At 53.1% G+C, this 18,097-nt stretch overlaps 2 protein-coding genes across 4 annotated transcripts in view; both read left to right on the top strand.

The window, feature by feature from the left end:
* Window positions 1-18,097, top strand: part of LOC311213659 (uncharacterized protein) — a 169,884-nt gene that overhangs the window by 52,343 nt on the left and 99,444 nt on the right. The gene's annotated exons all lie outside the window — the stretch shown is intronic.
* On the top strand, window positions 17,414-17,593 carry LOC311213713 (uncharacterized protein; the record flags this gene model as incomplete). Its single annotated transcript, XM_084293909.1, has 1 exon — window positions 17,414-17,593. One exon carries the CDS (start codon window positions 17,414-17,416, stop codon window positions 17,591-17,593), a length of 180 nt encoding a protein of 59 aa, XP_084150035.1.

Raw genomic sequence — 18,097 nt, 5'->3', positions numbered from 1 at the left:
AACAAACAATCTACCTTGTAATGTACCATAAATAATAATACTTTGCAAGAGCCTGAAGCGCTGCGTTATTGCTCTGCTAATCTGAGAAGCACTGGGCCATTATGAAAGTATTCCATAGGGTTTGTGTTTTTTTTTTCTTTTTCCTGAAGGAAGATGCTTATTTCATAGCTGTGCAGTGCGGCTGATTGGTTTATAAAGCCAGGCTGGCTAATTCCTCGCAGAGGTTAGACAAACTCCCCTCCCTTCTCATTAATTAACCTGTAGGACTTGGTGCCTTTTCTTTGCAGTTCAATAGAGACAATGGCTGCGAGAACCTATTTGTGCTCTCTGGTAGGTAATGAAGAACATCTGCCCGCCGCAGCGATGCGATGCCCGTTGTGAGGAGGGCTCTCCACAGAGCTGCCAGGCTCCCACTCGATGGAGGCGATCCAGGGCACTCAGCTCCATGGGGAGCCGCTGGCTGGGGGACCGGGGATGTGCTCCTGTGCCTGCAGCGAGCATTGCAGGGGAGAAGAGGGGTCAAAAGACAGCAGGGGAAATCCCCTCGTAAAGGCAAGAGCTGGGGAAGAAGAGGGGCATCTCTGAAGGTTTCCATACCCAGCGAGCAGTTCATAGCAGTGTTCTTGTGGTGTGGGTAAAGGACGGCAGCCTTGAATGATCCACGGGGGATTTCGGCAGTGAGAGGGTGTAGTGATGAAAAGAGATCAGAGGCAGGTGAAATCCTGTGCTGCTGCTGTCCTCCTTCACCACTCAAGGAAATGATCCCCCAGTTTGGGATCCCAATCCGTCTCAGGATGGGGACCTGACCCCGGAGCTGCCCCGTGGTGCTGCAGCGTGGCAGTAAATGGGGAGGGAGGGCAGGGCGAGTGGCTGCACGAGGCAGGTCGGGCAGCAGAGCGCAGTGGGGATGCCGTTAAAGATTTTTGTGTGTTGGCTGCGTGGCTCCAAGCGTATGAGATGAGGTACAGGGTTAGAGATTTCTTTGTGCTTTTTCAGCAGTGTGATGTGGTAGTAAGCATCCTCCTGCTCGTAGCCGTTTGCTTTGCTTTTGAGTCAGTCTCTCTCCAGCTGCAAGTAATTAAGAGAAAAAAGTTGCACACGGAAAAGTGGCATTAATCTGATAATTACAGTACTGACATCAGCCACAACTCCTGCTGCAGAGCAGTTTCCAGGTAAACCTTGTCCGTGCCTTCACCGCTCTGCTCACCCGAGATGCAATGTGTTATGGGCTGGTTCTGTAGGGACAGAGACGTCTGGGGGCTGTGGCAGCTAAAATGTGACCAGTTTTTCCGAGAACGAATGGGACATTGTGTTAGTAACGAGAAATGTTTGAGTTCTTATGGGGTTTGTCTGCTGGAACAATCCCCAAGACAAACCGAGGACCTGCTCTGCTCCTCGAATCCAAGCAGCACTGAACTGCTCACTCTTGGCAGCAGGAATGATGTTTTTGTGGGCTACATCACGGGGAAGGAAGCAGTGCACAAACTTGCAGTGCCCAAACCCTGCATGCTGGAGGTGGCCTCTGTTTCCCCTTAGCAATGGGGGTTTTATACCCTTTTATACCCAGCACAGGGCCCGCAGCACTGCTCCGTGGTGCTGTGTGACTCCAGTGCCTCGTCTGAAACACGAAATCTTTGCTGTGTGCCGGTGGGGCTACCTGCAGCGTGCTCACGTCTTTATTCACGTATTATTCAAGCATCCCTGCTTGAATGCCTGGCAGAGGAGCCAAGCTGTGAGGCCTTTTCCCCAGATTCTCCCAAAGGGCAGGTCTCTTCCCCTGCTGCGGGGGTGCAGAGAAGCTGGCGGGTGGCTCTTCCCCTACCTGTGTGTCCCCTGGGGTGGGTCCCCTGCCTGCTGCCTGGCCGTTTCGTGGCGATGGAGGCGATGAGGGTGTGTTTGTGGTGGAGGAAGCCCAACCGGGTTCTTTGGGGTTTTTGTGCGGCAGAGAATCGCTGCCCCGCCGGTCTGGGCAAGGTTAGATTTGTTTGCAGATGGATGCCGATTCAGGGATTTGGCTAATCTCTGCTTCTCGCTGCCTCTCGTCACCTTCACAGGGACGGAGAATTAACCTGGCAACCTTTGGTTTACTTCCCAAAGCTGCTTAGCATAACCAAGGGCTAGGAAGTGAAGCAGAGGAATATTAGCCTTATTGATGGGCCTAATCAGCAGCTGACAGCGGGAGGAGAGAAAGCGGTGTGATTTCTGCGGGTGTGCAAGAAGCCTCCACACAAATCGACCTCCCCCAGATCCACTTCACCAATTAGAGCGACGCGGTGGGACGCGCCAGACGAGTGCTGCCCCCATTGGCGCTGTCAGGGTGAAGCTGGGTGTCCCTGTGCCTGCAGTCAGCGGTTACTGGTACCCTTCGGTGTGGTTTTGAGGTGATTTTGTGCTTCGCAGGGTCCTGTGTTATTCGTGTGTGTGCTTGACAGTGCTGCAGGTCTCTCTGTTGGTCCTTCCTTGTAGGAAAAGCGTTTACCCTTCAGTGACAGGTAACCCGACCATTGCTTTTATCTTCAGTCCAATTTCTGGGGGAGGCAATGCCCCTGCATTCGGGACATGTCTGCCCGTCAGTTCGTCCATCCCAGCTCTCCCCAACCCGTTGGTGACATTGCAGTGGATCAGAATGACATCGCAAAGAGGTGCCATATCCCAGGGTTTTGTGAAAACCCGGGCTGCACAACGATGTGGCCACCGCTGTATTATTCAGCAGGGAACTGGACGTCCCTTCCAGAAAGATTTCGGAGATGGGTTTTTCAGACTAGACCCCTTTTTGTATAAATAATTTACCTGGCTTTTCTGTTACTTAACGCAGGCAGCATTCTGGAGTTGGGGCATCTCTAGGTGGTTGCCTCCTGACTTCTTTTGCCGTCCATCTCCGGGAATGATGACGGCTGTCAGCATCTGCAGGAGGTGATGGGATGTGGCGTGATGGAACTGGAGCAGGCTCCGTGGGGCCCAAGTGGCACAGAGATGCTGGGCAGCATCCCGTTGCTCTTGCCCGTGCTTTTGTTCTGGCTTGCTTAAATAAATAAGTGAAGACACCTAGGCTCTGGCGCAGGGCTAGCAGAAAGTGGCAGTCACGTGGAGCCGCGTGTGGTGCCCTGACTCAAAATCTTCAGCTGCAGGAAAAATGTTGACTCCTCTAGAGGTCAGGACCGGGAGATTCAAATGCCCTTCTGCCCTTGAGGCAGGAGCACACAGTAAAAAAAAAAAAACAAAACACAAACACAACACATCATAACCCTGCAAACAACCCTAAATCCTCTGCGGGTGCGATGGGGGAGGCTGCAACTCCCCGACACGTTTTGCTCTGTCCTGCGCGTGGATGCAGGGTACCCAGAGCAGGAACCCACGTAGTCTCCGTGACTTTATCTGCCCTCCCATGCCCTTGGGGCTAGCTGCAGGCTTCTTCAGGTGCCGGAGAGATGTCGGGAGTGTTGCTGGGCCGGCTTTATGGCACTCAGGGGGGTGTCAGCCCTTGGGATGCTCTGCTCCATCCCGGGGCTGTCGGGCAAGGGGCTGTGGCCACGGCGCAGCAGCCTCTTTGCACGGCCTTGGCCGACCCTTTTTGATCTCCGTGTGTCCTCTGCGATGTGGGGAGAGCGGTGCTGATGTGAATGTCCTGTTGGGAGGAACCGGGAGGGTTCGGTCCTGCCTCAGCCAGCAGTGCCAGCCCAACACACCACCGCCGCCTCTTCCCGGCAGCGCCAGACAGACCCAGCTCGGCTCGGTGGGCGGCTGTGCTGGCGACGAACACTTCCACGAGCGTCTTTTCTTTCTTCCCAACAGCACGGGGGGGGGGCTGTCGTTCCCTCGCTCTGACCGAAAAGTCAGGAAAAAGGGACCGGGAGGTTTTAACCCAGGTGCCAGAAGGGGAGAGCCCTTCACCGGGCGGCGAGGTTTCGCTGGGGTGGGAAGGGACTTGCCCCGCACACGTAGCAGAGTGAGAGCTTGCTGCCCTTGAGATGCCAGCAAAGCCCCCAGCCCCTTGCTGGGCATGGAGACACGTGGGCTCAGCGGGTCCGGGACCCCCATAGCAGCAGCAGGAGGAGGGCAGGGCACCGGGCAGCACGGGGACCCTCGCGAAGTTCATGCGGGGGCCCTTCCCCTCCCTGCCCTCCCCTCCCGCGGAGTTGCAAAGCACGGCAAGGCAGCAAAAAGGACGGCCCCCTCCCCTCAAATCCCTCGGTCTTGTGGCTGAAAGAAATAACTAGGAGCCCAGGTAGTGAGGAGGCTGCTAATAACATGCTCCCGACAGGCACGGGATTGCCAGGCTGAGGGATGGCTGACTGAAGGCTTCAGGCTAGGGTGGGGGTGGGGGGCTTCTTTTTTTTTTTTTTCTTTTTTTCCTGCCAGCTCTCGCCAGGCAGTAGGGATTTTTTTTTTTTTTTTCCTTTCCCCTCCCTGATAATAAGGACATCATCAGAAGCAAGATGCAGTGGCTAAGGGATGGCTCAGGAATGGTGAGTTCAGGTAGCTACGTCTTTCTCTTTTCCTCTCGTTGCAGTACTTTGAAGGGGAAATAAGCCGCCGTCCTCTCTCCCGGCTCCTCCTTTGCTCCCCGTCCTTGAAAGCGTCGATCCCCCTGTAGCCATTTTATGGACTCGGTGGCTCCAAACAGCCGAGCAGAAGACGGGATGAGAAGGGAGGAAGGAGGGTGTGCGTTCGCCGGGGGCGTGGGAGGGGGGGAGAGGCGCTCAGCAGGGGCTTGGGGAGGTGGGTTTGGGCAGCGTGGGTCGGGGGCTTGTTGGGGGGAGAGCAGAGGGTTTGCCAGGCGCCCGTGTGCGGTGCCAGAGCCGGGGAGAGGACTGCGAGGAGAGGAGCACCGGCCCGGGGACGCCGGCTGGCAGCCACCGCTGGGACCTGTCAGCTCTGCCCCTGCTGCGGATGATGAGTTGCGGCGCGGGGGGAGGCTGGGTGCTGCCACGCCGGAGCATCCCTGCCTGGCTCGCATCGGGCTGCCAAACGCTCCTCCGAAGGGATGAGGCTCGGGGAGAGCGGCTCAAGCGGTGACAGAGAGGGAAAGAAAAGACCTTGCTGCTTTGCAGATACCCTCGCCGTGCCTCCAGCACGGCCCCCAGGGGCTGTATCTGCCGGGAGGGGAGCTGGGGCGATTCCCCCGCCTCGGCGAGGGTCTCCTCATTCAGAAAGTTCCCTGCAAAGAGCTGCGGCTGTTCTTGGGGTCCTCCCCTCATCCTCGTACCGCTCGGTTTCGCAGCAGCATTTCCCCTGCTTCCCGTTCCCTGCGCTGGGCTGGGTTTTGTGGGATTTTGTTGCTTTGTTTCGTCCTCCCCTGGGTGCTCGCTGCCCCCAGGGAGCTGCAGGACAACCCCGTGGGCTCGTCCCATGGCCACTGGTGCCATTGGCCCTGCTGGTGTCACCCAGTGGATGCTGCTGGCAGCAGGGCTGGGTTTGGAGCCAGCACAGCAATCCCTGCTGGGTCTCTCCTCCGGGAGCCCCCTGCGGCTCGCTCCTGCCCTGCATCCCCTCCGAGGCACTTTGAGAGGAGCCCAGCGCTTTGTGCTCCTGGTGCCAGCACTGGAAGCGGAGCGTGGGGGTGCTGACAGCAGCCTGCGGCAGCCAGCAAATTTGTCAGGGTCCTATTTAAGGCTCGTCTGGCACCCAGCAGGAGCTGGGGGGGGTTTTGCTGCCCGCTCCCACCCTGCAGGCACCCAGGCTTTTTGTTCCGTGCGTGCCCGCACCTCCCCACATGCGTGCCAGCCTAGCACTTTTCCCCTCTTCGCCGGTGTCCAAGCAACACAAATCGCCTCTCACCCATTTGCTGATTTACATTTTCAGAGATTACCACGCTGAAAGAAAACGGGTGGTGGAGAAGCTGGACGGGGCTCTTTCATCCTGTTCCCTTTCCCCCTGGGTGACTGCTGAGCTCTGGCGGAGAGGGGAGGGGATGCGGTGCGGTTCCTGGCCGACACAGCACCGCACTTGACACTTTCTTGCCCTCTTTATCTTTCCAGCTTCCTTTCTTGTTGATGGCAATGAGGGAGACCTTGTTATTTTGTTCTGATCAGACTAATCTTTGCCTTCTGTTAGACAGAAATTGTAGTGCTTGCTGAATAGCCTGTAATTTAAATCTATTTTTTTTTTTTGGAGGCTTGGGGGGGCAGTCAAACGCTGGGGATTGATTTTGAGGCAGGTTCTGCCCAGGAATTTCCCAACGCTGCTCCATCTAACAAGGGAAAAATAAAAGAGAGGGCCGTGGCTTCTGCATTTTGCGTGCCAGTTTTACAACCTCAGCAGTATTTGAAGATTCTCCGTGTATCTCTTTATCATCTGAAATTAAGGTTAAAAAAAAACCACAAACGGATCACAAAGCAGAGAACGGCAGCACGTGAGGTGAATCCAGCAGAGCTCTCTGCAGCAGCTTCTGAGCAGGGATGCAGGGGGCAAAGAGCCTGGCTGCGCTGCCAGCCCAGGGTCCTGCTGTGGCGTTTGGTCCACCCAAACTCTGCTCTCTTTTTTTTTTTTTTTTTTTTCGAGGCCAGGATGGCTGGACCAGGTGTCCTGGCCACGTGCCAGCACAGGTAGTTCCGTTCCATCAATGTCAGATTTTGCTTGCTGTTACCGTAGGTGAGTCCCTCTACTTTTCAGAGCACTTTTTGCTGGATTGTACTGGCGTGCTCTGCTAAACAAACCAGGCGTCCCATGCTAGAAGTAGCTGCATCTCCCCGAGTCAGTGTGAACATTACCATCTCGGTCTCCTGGCTGAAATGGGCTGTAGAAATGCGAAGTGGTTTTGCTCCTGTTGCTCCCTGGGAAGGTCGGCCGGCCCGCTCGCACACACCAGGCTGCCTGCCATATGGCAGGAGCCCTACCCTTCCCTCGAGAGAACACCGGGCCAATTTTCTTGAGCTCCGAGCCTCTGAATATGTTTTTTGGATTGTCTTTTTCCCCCTTTGTTATTTTATGTACGTCTCTGAAAGAGCAGCAATAGACGTTTATTTTGGATAGCACCCCTGGGCTTGGCTCTGCTCGGGCACGGTGCTCTGAAGGTAGATTTTGGACTGGTGCTGCACTGCACGGGGCTACTGGAGGGCTGCTTGCTGTCCCTCAGCCCTGCTTGGCTTAAAGAGTCGGACCCACTCTCTTAGTCATCTGTAAGAAGCATGTCACTATATTTTACAAGTGATAGTACCTTTTGTTCTCATGGCAGGTGGTTCTTTATTTCTAAATTAGCCCCTCAAACCTAGCTATTATTCCATAATATTAAGCTGTCGGGGCTTCCTTTTTTCTCCTTTGCATGTGCTGCCTTCCGTTTTTTAAACAATTAATCTTTTGCCAATTATGCCAGCATCCCATGAGGGTATTTTACATGCTTCATTGGTACTAAGTTGCTAAACTCCGCTAGTATCTGTTTTTAACCCTGAAAGATGAAACTAATTGTCACTGGTAGTGATGAGAATAAATCTCCACATCTGATCAGCATTGCAAGCGTGGTGATGCTTCGGGTAGGTCTTCACAGAGAATATTGATCGGGCGTGATAATGAAATGAGTTGGTTTAAATCACGCCACAACACAGCCTTTTCTGGAATAGGGTTTTTTAATCTGATAAGGACAGAGCTTTTTTTCCCCAAGCCTTTGTGTTTATTAAAGGAAAAACAAGCTTGCCTCTTCATTTTTACTTCCACACGTAGAGTCTAAATCTGTACTTAATGTTGTGCCTGTGAAAGTCCAAGTGAGCGCAGCCATTAGCTTCGGTACGTAGCATCCTGGGCTGTTCTTTTTCAGCCACGTACAGCTCTATTTTTCCAGTGCATGTTGGTCAAACGTTTAAAATCAATTTGTGGTTGAAATTTTACATCGCTGTCAGAAGCAGAAAGTAAGCTATTGGAAATCACCACAACGTTGAGGAAGATTTCAGCGCATAAAAGCGCCAAATGCCAGGAGCCGTGACCATGTCCGTGGACAGGGCAGGTCAGCAGGCAGGAAACTTCCTTCCATTTTTCCTCACTGATTCTTCTCCACTTGCCAGGCTGCAAATCAAAGCATATTTAAAGTAGAAAGACTCTTTGCATCCTTTAATCCCGAAAAGCTCAGTGTGAAGTCAGGAGAAGAGAAGGGCAAGAAAGCAGTTTGGGTTGGATTTTCATTTTTGAATGAAAATCATTTTTGATAAGCAAATGCGGTGGGGAGGGGGAAGCCAGGCTGGCATGGGATGGGGAAAGGGTCTTTCCGTGTCCAGGCACTGGCAAAGAGTGGGGCCTGGGAGGCCCAGAGCACCCTGCGCTCCCCCAGAGGTGGAGGGGAGCTGCCTGGTCGGTCATCGCTGTACTCTGCAGCCTAAGCAAGGCGGGGCCCTTCCTACAAGAGTGGCTTTTGGAAAGTTTCGTCCCACTCATCCTGGGATCCGTTGTCACCGAAGGTTGGTATTTGGGTTGCGAGAGCTCTGCACGTGCTGCAATGTCATATAGCTCCCAAAGGCTTATGTCCGTGCTACCAAGTGCATTTCTCAGGGGGATTTTTTCTCTCCTGTGTGGTTTCTGTTCTGTTTCCCAGTTCACTTCCAGTTCTGAGCTTCTACAATCTGTCTGTGAAGCCCCCCACTGGCATTGCTGTAAGAGCGCGCAGTAAACGTCCAGGTTAAGCAGGAGGAGATGCTACACAAAATAAAACCACTTGGATAAATACCAGCTATATGCTGCTGATTGCCCTTGCGTCAGTCCCAGGGCTGGCGAGGGGGAGGCCTGGCTCTAGTCCCATGAGCAAACCGTGGCTCCGTGCCCCGCTGCCTACCTGCTGGGGAACAGGCGTGACGATAACTTCCCTGCCTCCTGGGATACCTCCACGATTCACCGGGGATGTCTGGAAAACCCTTCGAGACCGTTGCTTGGAGGGTACCGTAGAAATACCCTACGTATTTCGTAGGATTTCGTATTGCATCGGGCAGGATGTGCTCACTGCAAAGCCACCGAGTCCCGCTGTCCCTCCTGCTTCGAGGTGTCGGTGCTGGAGCACAGCACGCTTGGTAAAACCCGGTGGGTTTTGAACTGCTGAGAACCCCATTTCCTTGTGTGCGGGCAGAGAGGTTTTTCTTTTTTTTTTTTTTCTTTTTTAAAGACTTCTTGAAAAATCTCTGAAATGCTTCAAGCTAACATCTTAATGTATTTATGACATTAGCTGCTTCTGCTCCAGAACGGTTGCTCTGAATCTCTTTGAGCCAGGCTGTTATTTTGAACATGACTAATTCCCTGAGTGACTAAGCTCTTAGATAATAGGAAAAATTCATCAAGTTATCTCAGTCTCCAATAGTTCCTATTGTTATGAAAAGGCATCTTATCAAGAAATAAATAAATAACGCTCCCTATTATGTAACGTGGCCGGGGAAGGAGGAATGTTGCTGGAGGATGGCAGAGGTGTGGTGCCGGGCAGTCCTTCCAGGCTGTGCAATCCCCAGTGCCCGTTGCAGTGAGGAGCCTGGCTGCTGCTCCGGAGCTCTGGTTATCTCCCCCTGAGCCCCCAGGGTTGGCTTTGGATGCAGAAGTGCTTTTTGTTCAGCTGGCATCCCAGCTTCTCTCTCCCCGTGGCTGCCACGCTGCAGGATTCCTTGGGTTTAACCCGAGATAACGTTGGGCATGTGGCAAATCAGACTGCACCTTTCCGGACATCTCTTTTTCTCTTTTGATGCTGATATTATGGGTGATAACAAGGAGTGTTTCCTGTTCCATTCCTGTACCTACTGAGATCCTGCTGGAATTCCGACTTCATTAGGTTGTCTTGCGTTGTTTTCTTCATTACGTGAGTGTCAGGTTCAATAGGCTATTCCCTCTCCTTTTTGGGGGGGAAGCAGAGAGATGGAGAAAATGATTTATATAAAGTAAGTCTCAAGCTCTAGGTTAATTTGTGTGAAGAACATGAGACCCGTGGGTCAGCCTCTTAATCAGATGGTTTTTTTCTTTCCTCAATATCTTGACAAGGAGCAATCCAGGGCAGCTAAAACTGCCAGAGTGGCAGAAGGGGTTTGAGGAGGGCTGCAAGGAGCTGGAGGTGACTTCTTCCCTTCCTTACCCTTCTTGCCTGAAGCAGGGCCGTGCCTTCTGCTCCTGCCTGCCCCAGCGCCGTGTCGTGACCCTCAGTAAGTCACAGCATCGTGCCTGGGCTCTGCTTCCCTAATTATACACGGCGGAAAACTTGCTGTTTCCCTCAGAATAAGCTCTGGCTGACTGAGCAGCAGAAAGAAGTTGCAGCCCCACCAGCAAGCACTGCGTCAGGGCTCCCAGGTTTGTAAGCCTTTGTATTTCTCGTGGCGCGCCGAGGTGATGGTCTGATCCACAGAGAGCGCCGAGCCCTCGTGCAGGAATGCTGCTGCTCATTAAACCCACGCTTTCTGCAAGGTCAGTCAGAAAAATAGAGCTGGAAACTTCTTCTTCTCTTCTGCCCCTTGTCCCACACCGTTTCTGACAGGGCTGTTAGCGTGTGCCTCGTGGGTCGTGCCGTTTCCGTGCTGCCCAGCATCTCGCTCTTGCACTGCTAATTGCTGGACCTCCGCAGGCTCGGGCAGGTGAAAATACTCTTTTAGGGTTGCTTTTTAACTGCGTAGGAAATGCAGCATGTGGGGTTTCAAAGGATCTTCCTGGGTTGTGTCAAAACTGCCATACACCCTTTGATCCTCCTGGTGAAGAGCTTTCTCTTCTCTGCTTCTGTGCAGCAGGGTTGCTCGGGGACTGCATCGGGGACACTGACCCTGGGTTTAGTGCCGTAGTTTCTCGTGGGTGATGGCTTTTTTTTTTTTTCACTTACCACTTTGTCCAGGGGTGTGTGGTTGTGAAGACCTCCACAATTTAATTTCAGAAGCACTGGAGTTCCCCTAAGCATGCCTGGGGGGGAGCGGTGGAAGGAAGGGACTTGTCTTGGGTTTTTCTGCAGGTTGGGCTTTGGGCTTTTTGGTCTTATTCCCAAGCTCAAGTGCAAGCCCCTAAGCCTGAGATGTAAACTTAAGAAGTAAATGCCTGTGCATGTTTCGGGGCCAGTTTTTCAGACAAAAGAGAGCTTATGTAAGGTTACAACGAACGTCTGGACGTTGATGGGTCAGCTTCTAAACTGAACTTTCTCAGCCCCTGCAGTCTTTTTCTGTGACCAGGGTAATTGATGTTACCTTGTCTGATTTCTGCTGGATTTGAAGCTTTTTTTTTTTTTTTTTTTTTTTCTTTTCCCAAACTGAGAGTCTGAAGATGTCTCTACAGTTCCAGCTGGGATGTGGAGCAGATGTACGTAGAAGGGAAAACAACACAATTGCTGGGGGCATGAGATTTTAGTCTTTCTTAATGCTTTAAGTTCACATAAACTTAAAAATAGAAGTTTCCTTTTTCTCAGTGGTATCCTGACAAGCCCAATGGAATCAACCCCCCGGCCGGGTGCTCTCCCCATGCCATCTGAGCTTGGATTCCTGTAGTGTTACAAACGCTGTGAAACCTGGTGATACCAGCACATGGCTCCTCGTTGTGGCACACCAAATTCTGGGCAGAGCTTTGCAGCTCTGTGTGCGCCGTCACCGTGCCGGGATGCAGGTGACACCCCATCAGGGTGCCCTGCAAGGAGCCTCTGGGCACCTGGTCAGACCCCAGTGACACGGCTTCAGCTTTATCTCCCCTTCCCAGCATGGTGCAAGTGATTTAATTCAACAGAGCACAGCCTGCTGAGATGCTGGATCCGTTTGCAGAAGGAACCAGCATTAACTGAGGTGTCCAGAAGTGGTCCAAGGCCGGCAGGTTAGTGTCTGACACGTCCCTGCTGCCCTTTGCGTTGAGACTCCTGCATCTGGAACATGGTCAGTTTTCAAGAGGGCTGCTGCACAAGCACCTCACAACCTCCTTGGGCTTCCTGTGGTGGTTGTCTGGCTCTTTGTATTAAATGAAATGGTCATAAATAAATTGATCTCCGCACTGGGGACATCGTTGTGTTGCATAACGCTTCTTGTTTGCTGAGATAGAATTAGAACAGGCGAAGAATGGGAAAGAGTTCCTCTGCTGCAGCTGGCCTGGGCTCTGTACGTTTGTGTATGTAACGCATCTACCAAGGGGTGACCTTTGAAGTTCAGAGTGGTGCTTCCCATCTTGAGGTGAAATTCTTGGTTTTTGTTTTCACGGAATACCGAGAGCAGTGACCTGGAGACGCTCAGGTCCATCCCCGTAGCCTCTGAGCTTTGTGTAGCGCTCTTGGCCAGGCGCTCGTGCAGGTTAAGCACACAGCCAAGTCAACCTCCAGCAGTGCACGGTGCTCTCCAAACATTGCAGAAGTGGGCTTAGAAATGTACCTTGCGCTTTTTCCTGCACTCTCAGCCTTGCTGCAAGAGGGGCTTGCTTCATGGGTCGTGCCCTGCTGCGTTCCCCATCAGCCTTCTCTCCCCTGCCACTGCTTTGCAGGCTCTCATCTCAGCCTTCTCCTCAGCAGTTCTCCCTCTGAAGTCTATTTCTGCCTTGCAGCTTTTGAGATCATCATCTTATCCTTGCCCCCTTCTCCTCCTTCTTTCCCCTTTGTCTTTCTGTAATTGCATTTTACGTTAGTTCTCTAAATGAATCCTTTGCTTGTGTAGCTATGCTGTGAATTTGCTAAAGCATCTCATGCAGTTAACAGGGAAGGGGCTGGACGAGGCTGAGCTGTTGCTGTCACCTCCCCACCTTGCTTTCGTGTTCCTCTCTCTGGTAGAGGACACTCGAGCTGCTGTGGGACAGAGGGGGAGGTGAAGTGGAAACTTTTAAGGGAGGTAGGTAGAGCAAAAGGAAAGGTAAGAAGGGCAGAAGAGAGAAGTTAATGGAAGAAAGTCCCAAATTGATGTGGACAGTGAGGAAACTGCGTTTGAAAGATGGAGTGGGCAGGCAAGGAACAGCGGGCAACTGGAAAATGTAATGTTAGCTTCCAGAATCAGCACCGCGAGCCCACATCTGTGCAGATAATCGTATTGAAGAAAATCATCCTTCTGGGGAAGTTTAGCAAATCGTAATCCCACTAGCCCTTAATCTCTGAAGCCCTGAACTAGTTCCTGGCTAGATTTAGAAAACCAGCATGCATTTGATGGTCCTTGCATAATCTCTGATAGAGCCGATGCCTCAACCCCCACCCCGGAGCCTGGCAAGGCGGGCAGCAGCCAGAGCGTGCCCGGCAGAGGAGCAGCTGCACATCCCCTGCCCACACGTCCCCGGGTACCACTGCTGCTCATTCCTCCTCATGGGCAGTATTCCTGGGCTCAAACAAAAAGTTCAAACTCCTTTCCTGGCGCCCTGTAGGTCTGAGATGTGGCTTGTGCTCCACGCGGGAGCACGGCAGAAGGAGCTGGAGCTGCTCAGGACCGAAGGTCGCCAGCAGCTGATTGCCCCTGGTCCAGAGCAACTCCCCCATCACTATATCCCCACTTGGCACCACGAGCAGCCCCAGGATCTGTTGGAAACTTTCATGGATTCCCCAAAAGCTCGCTCTCTGTTGGCTGGCTGCTGAGCGTGATTTCTGGGCCCGGCAGAGCTGCGGTGCTCGCGGCAAATCCCCGAGCTCAGCCCGCTGCGGCAGGTCACTCGTGGGACTGTCTCGGGGTTGTGAGAGCTTTGTTTTTGCCATTAACGGGAGGTGGAGCTGGTGTCAGGAAAGCACAGATGTCTCTGCATGTCCAAGGGGCTGCTGCAGCGTAGGGTGTTAATTCGTGCAGGGGATCTACAGCAGAGCAGGGAACTGGAGCTGAAACCCCCGTGCTGCCGCCGGCCTCTGGGCTATCCTGCTATCGTGCAGAGACGGTGCCCCTGGCAGCGGGAGCTGGGTGTTGGACCTTTCAGCGTGCAAATCCCGAGCCCTTGCTCCCGAGCTGTAGCTGCTCTCGTTGAGCTGGGAGCGCTGGGTTGCGCTAATTGCCTGAGACATCCATAGGAGGGAGTCGTGGGACATGGCTGAGCCCACGGCGCCGCGCACACGGGCTGGAGGGGCTGGCATCACCTGCTGCAGAGGCATGCCTCAGAATTGCCATCATCGCAATTAACGTTCCGAGGGTGGCCCTTCTGATTGATTTGGCAGTCCCGAAAACACCGTCTGTGTCCGTGCGTGTACGGCTCCACACACCTACCTCTCCGTATGGCTGTGGTGTGTCAGTGGAAGTCCCGACCCTGTCCTTACTGGTGTGACTGGTGGAGGGAGGGTTGCTGGAGTTCAGAGCTGCTTCCTCATGCAGAAGGAGCCATCCCTGGCCTTGTGTTACAAACCGTGCTCCCGAATGCTGCTGTGATGTCGGGGCGTGTGCTGTGCTGCAAGGGCAGGTGGCATTTTATATAACTGTTACACGCCTTTTCTTCCTGCTCCTTACTTTAACTCTATTCAGAAGATTAGACCGAACTTCTCAGAAGGCATTACATCAAGTTAAACTTCGGGGTGGTTTTATATAAACCTCTGATGTGTAGGTGTTCTTTTGCAGCGAGGCTTCCAAGAGAAAGTATCATCCATTTCCCTAGTAAAATTAACATTTAGCGCACGCGGAAGGCATGGGAAATTATATAAGGCAGCAAGTACCACCGGGAATACTCTGAATAATTTAAACGGGAGCCTCTCTGCAGTAAATCTGTTTGTGCTGATCAACCCTGATCCACACCCAGCCTTCCTATTTACATCCGCGTGCAGCCAGGCACCCGGCACTTCCCCGCCCGATGTTTCGGGGATATTTTGGGGCGTTCGCTCCAGAGGGGGGCACGGGGAGGACGGAGCCTTCGGGCATCTCCTCCAGCCCCTGCGGCCAGCAGGGAGGGACGGCGGCGGGGTCCCCGCAGCCATCGCCCAGCTGCTGGTGACGCACGAGCTGCATGTGGGGTGAGGGCTGGGGGGGACCTCCTGCCTGCGGCTGGCAGCGGTGCAGGCAGGGGGCTGGCTTCGGAGCCTCTATTTATAATCTCTGCCCTCCCCTCTGCTCTGAGTGGCTCAGCGCTTGCAGGATGACTGCCTGAGAGCTGCCAGGCACATCGCTCGGAATGAAATCCTCTTTTTTTTTTTTTTTTTTTTTTTTCAGCTACGGAAGTGGCTATTGAGCATGTGTGGGAGCTGCTGCACTGTTTTTCTGGATGTTTCTCAGGCCCCCGCTGCTTTTACCTGCCCGGTTTTTGTCCCCCCAACCCCGATCCTACACGCGGAGGCACCAAGGCTCCCGTTCTTGGTGGTGGGAGGATGCGAAGGGCACGGGCTGTGCCTGCAGAGGCATCTGCAGAGACGGGAGAAGGGAGAAAACCTCTGCATTGCTTTCCATAGAAGTAAAGCTGAGCCTGAGCCTCCTTCCGTGCTCATTCCAGTTTAGAGGAAAAGATTGACTGGCCATAAAGGTGCCTCTATATCTGGGCCCCTTGCAGGTTGTGGAGGGGTGGCTGTTATTGCTGAGAGCAAAACTGAATTTCCTGGGCTTTCATGGGAGTTCAGAGCTGAGCTTTGGAAAATTGCCCCAATTATTTTGGGAAGGGATGGTGACTACAATAAATGCACCATGTCTACAATTCGGTTGCTGTTCTGATTGCCTGTCTAACGCAAATTTAGAACAGAGTGCTTATCCTAAAAATGCATACGTGATGGGAAGTGCAGGTGTGGAGCCCGGTGTTGCAGCGGATCCATCACCTGGGCGCAGCCTGATAAGTGCTGACACATGTGGACAGGGGCGGGTTTCGAGCAGGTTTTTGTAAACATGCAAGGGAAAAGTCTCCCCTCACAGTCCTCTTGGAGGAGGGAGACTCTGTTTGAACAGAAGGAAGGCACAGCAGAGCTCCCGTCATCGCCTCCCTGGGCGATCTCTCCTCTGAAGGCTTTTTGGGGTAAATATAGGAAAAGCGTGCTCCTTTGGAGGGAGCCTTCCAGCAGAGGGAGGAAATAAAATGAGCCTTGCAGCAAGGAGCTGGGTGTAGCATGGGTCTGAACGGTAAGGTGGGGTAGGAGCATAATCCAACCCGTTCCTTCCTGATGGAGGTACCTGCCCTGGAAGGATGCTGTGAGGGGAAAAACACCACCTCCCAGCCACGTCTGCTCAGGTGTCAAACACCAAAGTCCTCCCGAGCTCTTAACAGAGAACAGGGCTCGTTTGGTGCATTTTGGCTCCGTGTCTGTGCGCGAGTGCCCCGGGTGTGCTGTGCGGGGCAGCACTCCTGGAACGCGCCCATGAGCAGCCCCCGTGTGCACATTGTGGTGTGTAATGCATCGGCATTGGCAGCACTGCTCTGTTTGGCTCTGCCTGTAAAATCATTTGCTTTTTCCAGCTGAGCGCATCTTTTTCTGTGTGTGTGTGATTCCTCTCAAAGGTAACTGCTGGGGCTGGGACCTGAGAGCGAGGTTTGGGGTAGCGACTGGCATCTGGACCGTAAATGTTGAGTGCGTGCGTGAATTTAACGCAGGAATCAGCATTGCTGGTTGCTGTGGAAGGAATAAAGATCCCCACCCTGCTCTGCCTCCATGCAGCTCTATCTGTGGAGTCGGAATTCAGTTTACAAAGCAAAGCAGTGCGGTGCTGAGCGGCGAGGCTATGCGATGTGCTTGTGACAGGCTGGTGCGCACAGCGCTGCGCAGAGCTGAGAAGTGATTTTCCCCCTACAAAATTCCCCCATTACAGGCTCACAGCGAATTTCCACGTTGCGAGGGGCTGCCTCGTCGTTAGCTCGGCTGCTTTGCTTCCCGGCTCTTCCTCCTGCTCCCATCCCTGACGTGAGCAGGCTCCGAGCAGCACGGGCTCTGCTTGCAGGTCTTTAATATTTCCCATCCGAAGCTTCGCGCGGGCGGTGCAGACGGGGCAGAGGTGTCCCCGCCGCACAGCGCCGGCGGGGAGCGGGATCTGCATCGCACAGAAAGCCTGGAGACGCCTCTCCTGGAGCTCAGCACCGGCACCCGACCGCCGCACCGGCTTCCCAGCCCCACGCACGGCTCTTTTTTTCCCCCGAACCGCCGCAAAAGCAGCCAGGCAGACATGCCTGCATGGCGCTCCCCGTCACGGCGGGCGGAAGATGCGCGTATTTATGGAGCCAGCGCTTCCTTTTGCGTTTGACTGACAGCCAGGATCCCTTCGCTGCCTGGTCACTGGAGCTGATTTGTATGCGCAAGGGTCCGCCTCGCACCGAGAGATGCAGCCGCAGCAGCTTGCAGAGCTGTCACACTCACACAGGCTTCTTATCTGCACTGGCTTGACGAATTAAAAAGCAAGCCAGCCAGCAAGAGCGAGACCGGGAGAGAGAGGGGGGAAGAGAGAGAGAGAGAAGCTTGCAGACAGCGCTCGCTTTCTTTTCCTAAAGGAAGGATTTTGCATCTTTAGTGCTCACTGGTTGTGATGATGCTTCACTTAGCGGGCTCCAGAATGAGCTAGAGACAGCAGATAGGGGGATAAACTCAAAGCAGACCACAAACCATTCCGAGCAAAACCAAAACCAGGAACAGTTTTCTCCTTTATTCTAGCATGGTGGATGTATGGACAGTCTTACAGAGCAGAGGTTGACTTCTCCAAATCTACCAGCCCCACATCTCGAACACTACAGTGTTCTGCATTGCACCATGACCTTGGATGTTCAAACGGTGGTCGTTTTTGCAGTGATTGTGGTGCTATTGCTTGTGAATGTCATACTCATGTTCTTCCTGGGCACTCGTTAAATGGATTTTTTCTCCTGAGCTGTTGGGGGCTACTACTTCCACTAGCAATTCAACAAGAGAGCAAGAGCGAGAGAGAGAGAGAGAAAGGAGAGAGAGAGAGAGAGAGAGAAAGAGAGAGAGATTTCTTACTGAGGGGGGAAACGCGTTGAGCTTCAACATGGCCTCGCTGTGATATGTATGACGTTGGTATATTATCTCTCCCTAAATCTTTTGTCATGTCTTGTCTTTTAAGTATGCCTGTAAGTGTAGCTGCTTTTGCCTGGGTTTTAAATGTGATAAATAATAGTAATGATCCATTCATATATCGTGCTGTGCTGTGGAGATAGAGCTGTACATATTGAGTTAGAAGCAGAGTGAAAATATCTTTCTGTAATAAGCACTGCCTGTGTTGTTTTGCTTCCTTTAAAATATAGACTCAAGTTAATAATAAGTCATTTTGTTCGAAATTTCTAGCAAGCAGTTAATGTGCAATGTCTGTGAGAGTAACCATGTAGCTGCCAGGTG

This window comes from Netta rufina, assembly GCF_964035555.1.
Source record: "Netta rufina genome assembly, chromosome: 12".
Classification (NCBI taxonomy): domain Eukaryota; kingdom Metazoa; phylum Chordata; class Aves; order Anseriformes; family Anatidae; genus Netta; species Netta rufina.
Note: the sequence above shows the minus strand (reverse complement) of the source record. Positions and strands in the feature narration are given on the sequence as shown.